Here is a 9,106-nt window from a genome sequence, read left to right as displayed (position 1 = left end):
TCCATGATCCCTGGTATGCGATAAATAGGCCCAACACCATAGTAGGAGAAACATGCCCATATCATGATGCTTGCACCTCCATGCTTCACTGTCTTCACTGTGTACTGTGGCTTGAATTCAGAGTTTGGGGGTCGTCTCACAAACTGCCTGTGGCCCTTGGACCCAAAAAGAACAATTTTACTCTCATCAGTCCACAAAATGTTCCTCCATTTCTCTTTAGGCCAGTTGATGTGTTCTTTGGCAAATTGTAACCTCTTCTGCACATGCCTTTTTTTTAACAGAGGGACTTTGCGGGGGATTCTTGAAAATAGATTAGCTTCACACAAACGTCTTCTAACTGTCACAGTACTTACAGGTAACTCCAGACTGTCTTTGATCATCCTGGAGGTGATCATTGGCTGAGCCTTTGCCATTCTGGTTATTCTTCTATCCATTTTGATGGTTGTCTTCTGTTTTCATCCACGTCTCTCTGGTTTTGCTCTCCATTTTAAGGCATTGGAGATCATTTTAGCTGAACAGCCTATCATTTTTTGCACCTCTTTATAGGTTTTCCCCTCTCTAATCAACTTTTTAATCAAAGTACGCTGTTCTTCTGAACAATGTCTTGAACGACCCATTTTCCTCAGCTTTCAAATGCATGTTCAACAAGTGTTGGCTTCATCCTTTAATAGGGGCCACCTGATTCACACCTGTTTCTTCACAAAATTGATGACCTCAGTGATTGAATGCCACACTGCTATTTTTTTGAACACACTCCTTTCAACTAATTCAACTAATTGCCCAATTGCACAGCCTTAAGAGCGTGCATATCATGAATGCTGGGTCTTGTTTGTTTTCTGAGAATCTACTGAACCTACTGGTAACTTGTTTGCCACGTAGCAATAAAAAAATATACGAAAAACCTTGATTATTCTGGTTAGTCACATTGTACTGCTATTATTTTGAACAATACTGTATACACAAATGGAAAATGACTGAAATCTAAAAATATAATAATGATATATACTGTTCGTCTTGATATTTGTCTTACGAACACAACTTTTCACTTCAGTTGTTTGGTTTATTTATAGATTGTTATAGATTATTGTTATTGTACAGATTATTCCCTTCAGTCATGTGGTTTATTGTAGACCACTGTTTAGGACCGCTGTTTTGACTCTCATTCTGACGGCAACCATTCACTGCAGAGGACCATTGGTGAGCAAGTAATGTAATGTTAAATTTTTCATGCACAGTGAACATTTGTGTGTTTTTTTTAACAACATTTGATGGTTATGTTGGATTTGTTTTGTATTATTATGGAAATATAAAACTTTATAGACTTTATATGGCCACTTTGAAATCCCGACCACGATGTTGTGCATGATTTTAATCAAAATATGGGCCCTTCATTTTACCATATTACGTGGATGAATATAAACATAAGTAATACATTTGTTATGCGTATGCCAATATTTCCCAATGTACCGGTGAAGGTCAAGATCAGTTGTTCTCAGTCGCCGGGAGGAGAAGGAAGGCAGCAGTAGGTGGCGCTCTCACCACATTCACCCGTAAAGTACTGCAGCCCCGCTCTTTCTCGCGGGATTTGACACAAGGAAATCATGCTGTCATTCTGAAAGCCGGGTTTAGAGCTCAGCTGTTTTCAGTCAAACATTCTTTTTTAAACAAATGCAGTAAACGAATGTTTCTGTTCGAATAGAGCGTGAGAGCATCACGTGTCCGGCTGTTTTTCCACTGACTGAGATGTGTGTCATCCGCTTAGGTCACATGGAATCCAGTCATTCCTCGCCAGAGATATCAATCCTCGTTTACACTTAAGTATATTTGTTTAGTGTATATATGGAAAACTGTAGTTCTAAATATATCATCCTATAAACACTGTAGCACTATGTATAACTCGGAAAGGATCCTTGAAACAAGTATCGAACAGAACCAAACTAATGGATGCAGAAATGATGTGAACTCCGACGGGACAGATCCATATAAAGACCCCACTGTTTCAATCCCTTGTGGACCTTCCAGAAGAATCGTTCTTCACATTGATCTCAACAACACAATCCTTGTATCTGACGCAGTCACAAGACAAGGAACTGTAGCTGCTATTGAATACTTCCTGTCCACGGTGACCTGGGGGCGCATGACAAAAGGTAAGAGCACTTCTCTAACTTCTACAGACCAGAAACCCTCAAGCCAGCTTTCCAGACAACAGACAAACTGTGTACTCTAGCATTCTCTGTTCTGTTCTATTCTATTTATATTCTATCTACTCCTTTTCTTTATATTTATAAAATCACACTTCTTACACGTCCTCTCTATTCTTTTTCTGTTTTATCTACTTGTTTACTTTGTAATTATTATAAGAAAATGTCTCTCTAACACTAGCATACTCTATGCTTTTTCTATTCAATTCCCTTGTTTTGTTTTTATGTATTATAGAAAATAACTCTCCAGAACAAGCAATCTCTATTCTTTTTCTATTCTTTCTACTTGTTTTCTTTTTAATTATTATAAAAAAACTATATATATATATATATATATATATATATATATATATATATATATATATATATATATATATATATATATATATATATACATACATATTTTATACAATTTGTGTGTGAGTTTGTGTGTGTATGTGTGTTATTATTTTTTTATATACTTATAAAATTATAAAATATAATTCAGTGCATTATGGTTTTAGAAATGTGTTTGTGTAAAATATAGTACATTTTTATATTTATTTTTAAAAATAGCAAAATGCTATGCACCGCCTTGTACTCAAAAAAAATAAAAATAATTTTTAAATGGTTGCTCTTAATATTATAGTACATACAGTGGCTGTTTTGACTCAAGGGCAGCATCACGTCACATGGCTCTTCTCACTGTTCTCAGGTAAATGGGAGTGGTTGTCAGAAGCACCATCTCTCCTCCAGCCTTGTGAGGGCGCCATCACATACTACTCTCAGTTTGGCCGAGTGGCATGCTTCACCACCGTAGGTCCAGGCCGACGCTTCCGGAAGGTCCTGGAGGAACATCTAGAGCTGCTCCGATGGCCGTCTGACTTGCCTGCAGATAAAGAGCTGTCTGTTAAGGGAGAAGATGGCAAGCTGTATCACTGGATCCTCCCTTCCTTCTTCCAGATGCTGCAGGACTTGACTTCACAAGGCGTGGAGTTCTCCGTCCTGTTCCGTACATTCGGCTCAGACCTGCCCCGTGTTCTGAATGCTGTCAAGCGTGCTGTAGAGCAGGGCTCTCATCCGCTCTTCCCTGACCTCCCGGCTCTGAAGGTATTTGATGTGGAAGAGTAGGTTTTGTGTTGTCCCAGATATAAACCGAGCCTCATTCAGACTTTCTCCTCTCACAGCTGAGGGTGAACGTGACCGCCGGACGCATTAAGTGCAGCAGTAAAGGCGCAACACTGATTCGTGGAGAAGAACACGTGTCCACAAGGGATGGAGAACGGCATGTTTACCAGTACCTGAGCTCTGCTGAGGGTCTGGGTGGCTTCCAAGACCACTTTGACTGGTGAGGAACCAGTTATGGGTCTGAAAACAATGTAATTGTATTGTTTATCATTATCAAGTCTTTGTTTTGCTTTTTAATTAGGTGGGCACGGAATACATATTCCATATTAGGAGGAAAACCACTCTGGATTGACCCTTTTGACCCCAAAGTTCAACATATCTTCATTGATGACAACATTCGGCAAAATGATGAGGACACCATTGTCCATCCTAAGGTACTGGATGTATGTTTTCTCTTCTCCAGACTGACCGTCCCTTATGTTTTACCTACCCCACTGAACGCTCACATGTTTCTGCAGGTGTTTCTGGACCCTGAGGGCTTGCAGACTCGAACAGCCTCCACATCAGAGTTGTATGATCTGTGTCTGGTACAGAACGACCTGCTGAAGGCCATTTCTGAGCCTGGATATTTCACTCGACGCGTCCAGATCTGCATGGAGAATTATGAGGGGAACATCCAAAAGGGATAGCCAAATCAATCTCAAGTCATACAGGGAAACCCTAATTATGCATAAACACAATCCTTTGGTATGTGCATACATATGGAAAAACCAATCATAATCAGCACACTTTATTCACCTAATGAAGAATGTTGCAATCCAAATATCCATTATATATACATTACCAACATAATAAAGGGTCAGATCGGGCTCCTGAAGATTTAACAATCATAAACATCACATGTTATAGTATATGTAGACGTTATTATGGTCATAAGCATTGGCAGCTGCTTCATAGATCTATTTTGTTATATGCACAGCACATGTAAACCGAGGAAGGAAGATGATTCTACCAACAGTAGGCTATGCTCAGGAACATCTGGTAGTTTTTTTAGTGTTATTTATTTTTTTGATGCATTTAAAACAAGTTGAATATATCAAAACTTTTTAATTTGTAGACATATTTTGTGAAGAAGAGTTTTTCACCCTATTTTTGAATCCATTTCCTCTCACCATCATTGGAGGATGTTCTACTGAAGCTTGTCATTGCACAGTTACTGCTTTTAGTGTGTGTTGGAATTTAATGCATTATGTATAATGGTTATTTTGTTGTATGGTTTATTGTGGTAGCTTTTCATTTGGAGAGAGTTGCAAAAATAAATTATTTGGACTTTATCGTTTGGAATGTATCGTTTTTTTACATATATTTAAAACGAACGTGGTTGGTCGTACGTCTTTTCTCATTTACATCTTATCCTATGTTATCCTATGTTACATCTTATCCTATGTAAGTTGACTCAAAATTTAACTTCAGAATACATATTCAGAAGCTGAAAGAAAAATGTAAGAAAGGGATAAATACATTAAGATGCAATCTGTGGGGAAGTCTTGGCCTTGTGGTTAGAGAGTATGACTCCTAATCCTAAATTTGTGGGTTTGAGTCTCAGGCCGGCAATACCACGACTGAGGTGCCCTTATTTTCTCACACTTTTCATCTGGAGTTGAATGGGGGCAAGGCTTCAATCATTGGAAGGAATATATAAAGCAGTGATAAGAGCAAAAATTGATTATGGTTGTATGGTTTATACTTCTGTGACTGCGGAAATACATCCCTGGATGTTTCCAATACCATTTGTTGATTTAAACTTTCATAAAGAGATAAAAACCATTGATATGAATATCCCAATAAATTCAGTTGTGCAACAACATGTAAATCAAACAAATAATTCAGAATTGTGGATATACACAGATGGATCTAAAGACCCAGGGACTGGAGGAACAGCAGCTGCAATATATATACCTAAATTCAATATCAGTGTTGCTAGAAGAGTTTCTGATCATGTATCTGTAAATACTTCTGAATTATTAGCTATATGTCTTGCACTGCAGTGGGTTGAAGCGGTCCAGCCTAACACAGATGTGGTTTGAACAGATTCAGTGGTGGCTCAGAGTGGAAAATCTGATTCATGACAGGAATTATATATATCCAAATATTATATGAAATTTCTACTAACCGCCAATAAAAGAAGAAGAAGATCAGTGGGGCTCATTGATCTGTATTAGTGAATTTATATATAGATCAGTGATAGTTACTAACATTTGCTTAAAAAGAAAAGCAAAACAAAGTTCCTCTGTTTGTTTTTATATATTTTATATATATATATATATATATATATATATATAAATTATACAGCAATTTTATATATATATATTGCTGTTATATATAACTTATAACATGGCTGAGTTTTTTTACGCAATTCATGCACATGTAAACGATTATGTGAATCGGATTGTGTTTATATAAAACAACTTTCAGGATATTTTTTCTCGGACTGACAAAAATAAATGGGTGTTCTGTATTGCTTCTATCTTCTCACCTTAATTCAGATACAAGATTTGTAATATAGGCATTCAATTGGGTATATAATGGGTACATATTCACATAATAGATAAATATGAATAAAATAAATATATCTTCACATTTCTGTGGAGTTGTTAGGCACTGGGTCAATACAGTAGACGCACGGTGTTACTATGGAAACGGCTACAAACACGATTCAGCGAGACGTGAGTGACATAAAAACATGTCCAGGTCTCCGAGCTTAAGCTAATCTTTTGTTAATTCATTAATTAACGTCAGCTAGCGTGCTGATGATATGATTGTGAACGAACTGATTCATTTAAACGTCGAATCATTCCGTGTTTACCCCGTGAAAAGTTGATCAACAAGGTAACCAAGACAGAAGAATAATGTCCGACTCTGATGAACGTGATGTGTTAAGAGCAGAGACTGAGGAAGAGGATGATCCTGAGAGAAAAGAGAAGATTTCAGGACAAGACGATCAGGTGACCCACATTTACATTAACAGCTAATAGAAAACTCAATGTATCATTTATCCATTTATATAATTTATATAAATATGCAGTTTATTTTGTTTTATTTTATATTATATTCAAAATAAACCAAAAAATATAAAATACTTTTATAAGATGTCTATACTTTCTGTACTTTTGGAAGTTCCTGGGGCAAAGTCAATTTCCTTGTGTGTGTAAACATACTCAGAAATAAAGATCTTTCTGATTCCTGACATTAAGATTGTCCATGAATTTGACTTTATGACCAGCTAAAGCCCTGGCCACTAACCCAGGACATGATGGTGAAAAGCTTGTCCTTATTGTGTCGCACAGGGAATGGTCTGTCTCATGCATATGTCAGACTTGACCTTAAAAGCAAGTAAGCTTGTCTTGAGCATTCTTCTTATACCTATCATTTACAACATACTTCCATTCACATTAAAAAACATTTCTCCGTACCTTTCTTAACCAGGGGTCTGACAGACCTGGCCTTGCTCAGCTCCTTCATCCATCTGCGCTACTTGGACATCTCCTCCAATCATTTGTCAGACTTCTCTCCTTTGGCTGATCTCACCCAGCTGTTGTGGGTGAAAGGAGATGGAAACCATCTTCAGAGGTTTGAGGGTCAGCCGTTTGGCAAGCTCACTTACCTACAGTGGCTCAGCTTTGCCAACAACCGCCTATTTGATGTTAAAGGTTTTGGAGGTCCAGCACTGGAAACCCTCAATCTCACTGGTTAGTTAGATCCATTTAGTAGACTATTTTACTTTTATAATAATATTGAACGAACTCCATCGCACACCTGTAAGTGATAGGTGCGTAGAAAATAAAGACCAGGTGGGTCGTATCAACATATAAGGAACTCCCGCACACTATCTTAACTTGCAAATTAAAATTTTAATCACACCAACGTTTCGGTCACACGACCTTCATCAGGAGTCAATGAGTCAGGAGTCAACTCCTGATGAAGGTCGTGTGACCGAAACGTTGGTGTGATTAAAATTTTAATTTGCAAGTTAAGATAGTGTGCGGGAGTTCCTTATATACTTTTATAATAATAGTAAGCTCATTTTATACTGTAGTACCAACCACACTGGTTTCATTAAGCAAATCTAGAGTGGTGTATTTAGCTGTATTTAACATATGTGATTCAATAATGTGATTAAAAAAATTAAGAACTGGCATTTTCTACATTTCATTGTAATCTGCTCTAGACAATAACCATTCAACGTTAAGCTTTATCTGCTGCACTTAACCAACTTTTCATTATATGTTTTAGGTAATGGTATCCAAAGTATGCAGGGTCTGGAATATCACAATCTGACCAATTTGGTGACTCTCGAGCTCAGAGGAAATTGTTTGGAAACTACAGATGGCATTTGCCTCCCCAATTTACGCCATTTGTATCTGGTATAACAGCTTGTATTTATTTCTAATGAAGATAAAAGTACATGATACAGATTTTCTCCAATTAACTACCATTTTACACCTTTACCCGACTATTTAGGCTCAAAACAACATAAAGCGATTGGAGGGTTTGGAGAAGCTCCAGCATCTCAGCACTCTTCATCTCAGAGATAACCAATTGGAAACACTAGATGGACTTAGTCCCAACATGAAATCTCTCCAATATCTTAATGTCAGGTAACAGAAATACTTTAGCACCAAGTTTGGCATTTTGCCCAGTCTCTGAAATCTGACTCACACAGAGTTATATTACCACTGTCTGACAACCCTCTTTTTCTTAACTTAAGGGGGAACCTTATATCTTCAATGAGGGCTTTGCAAACTCTAGTGAATGTAGGGCAAACACTGAAGGCACTTGTGCTCTCGGACAACCCTTTAGCAAAGACTGATGATTACAGGCTGTATGTGATCTCACATCTCTCTCAGCTGGAGCGACTGGACAAGGATCCCATCACACCTGGAGAGAAGTCTGAGGCCCAGGAGAAGGTGTGGAACCTGTTTATGCCGTATTCTGTGGTTAATTATCTTCACTGTTTTCATGTAGCTGTGCCAAGAAAGGTCTATCAGGCAGTATTTCAATTGTAAATCATCTTTTTTAGGATTTTGAAGATGAATATGCTGAAGATCAAGAGGATAATTGAACAGGCTTTGCTACATTGAATATCCTTGCAAATATAGTTTTGTATTCAATAAAGTCTACGATCATAAACAGTTCTGGTTTAATTTCATGCAATATAGCTCCTGATGTGGTTTTGTATATCTGTTGGTAAAGATGATACTGTTTAGCACTTTTCACTTGAAAGGAGAACAAGATAGGCAACCTGATGCCTATTGTGAAGAAAACAAGAAAATGCATCTTATTGCAACTTAATTTACAAAAGAATATGTTTTAAAAAGGAAACAAGAAAGAATATTAATATAATTTGGGAGCTTAAACATCGTTTGATTTTATGTTTTATTTTTCTGCAATGTCACATCACATACATTTTGGTATTCTAGCAAAAGAGAACAAGAAATGTCACTTCCTGGTTTGTTCATATCCACCCACATTAAAAGGGACAGAGCTTTTTTCTTTTAACTGTAAGCCTGCCAGGAAATAACTGTCAGACTTTTTTTTTAATGTAACCACTTATTGAGAAAAATATAAAAGTATGCATATGTATTTTATTCAGACTGAACAAAATAATGCAGATTGGTGCACATGTTATTATTTATATGGTCATAAAGATTCTGATAGCTTATAATGTAAATCAATGATATCTTTACAATGATATAGCAGACAGCTATATAAATATCTCCCAATAAGATGATGTGTTA

The 9,106-nt window shown here is 37.1% G+C and overlaps 2 protein-coding genes across 3 annotated transcripts; both read left to right on the top strand.

Moving 5' to 3' along the window:
* Nucleotides 1–1,280: 1,280 nt before the first annotated feature.
* On the top strand, nucleotides 1,281–4,642 carry si:dkey-32e6.3 (uncharacterized). Its single transcript, XM_026242183.1, has 5 exons — nucleotides 1,281–2,147; nucleotides 2,896–3,290; nucleotides 3,368–3,528; nucleotides 3,610–3,742; nucleotides 3,827–4,642. The coding sequence occupies exons 1-5, from the start codon at nucleotides 1,889–1,891 to the stop codon at nucleotides 3,995–3,997; spliced, it is 1,119 nt and encodes a 372-aa protein (XP_026097968.1). The 5' UTR covers nucleotides 1,281–1,888; the 3' UTR covers nucleotides 3,998–4,642.
* A 1,357-nt stretch (nucleotides 4,643–5,999) lies between these two features.
* Nucleotides 6,000–8,546, top strand: lrrc23 (leucine rich repeat containing 23). 2 transcript variants are annotated; one of them, XM_026242185.1, is made up of 7 exons: nucleotides 6,000–6,313; nucleotides 6,616–6,701; nucleotides 6,795–7,057; nucleotides 7,602–7,732; nucleotides 7,830–7,966; nucleotides 8,077–8,275; nucleotides 8,389–8,546. In XM_026242185.1, exons 1-7 carry the CDS (start codon nucleotides 6,218–6,220, stop codon nucleotides 8,428–8,430), a joined length of 954 nt encoding a protein of 317 aa, XP_026097970.1. In that variant the 5' UTR covers nucleotides 6,000–6,217; the 3' UTR covers nucleotides 8,431–8,546. The 2 variants fall into 2 exon arrangements, with proteins under 2 accessions (XP_026097970.1, XP_026097969.1); XM_026242184.1 differs by having other exon boundaries at nucleotides 6,001–6,313; nucleotides 6,592–6,701; nucleotides 8,389–8,541.
* The last annotated feature ends 560 nt before the right edge of the window (nucleotides 8,547–9,106 follow it).

The sequence above is a fragment of the Carassius auratus genome, unplaced genomic scaffold (genome assembly GCF_003368295.1).
Source record: "Carassius auratus strain Wakin unplaced genomic scaffold, ASM336829v1 scaf_tig00000876, whole genome shotgun sequence".
Lineage (NCBI taxonomy): Eukaryota > Metazoa > Chordata > Actinopteri > Cypriniformes > Cyprinidae > Carassius > Carassius auratus.
The sequence above is the reverse complement of the archived record's forward strand: the minus strand, read 5'-3'. Positions and strand labels throughout refer to the sequence as shown.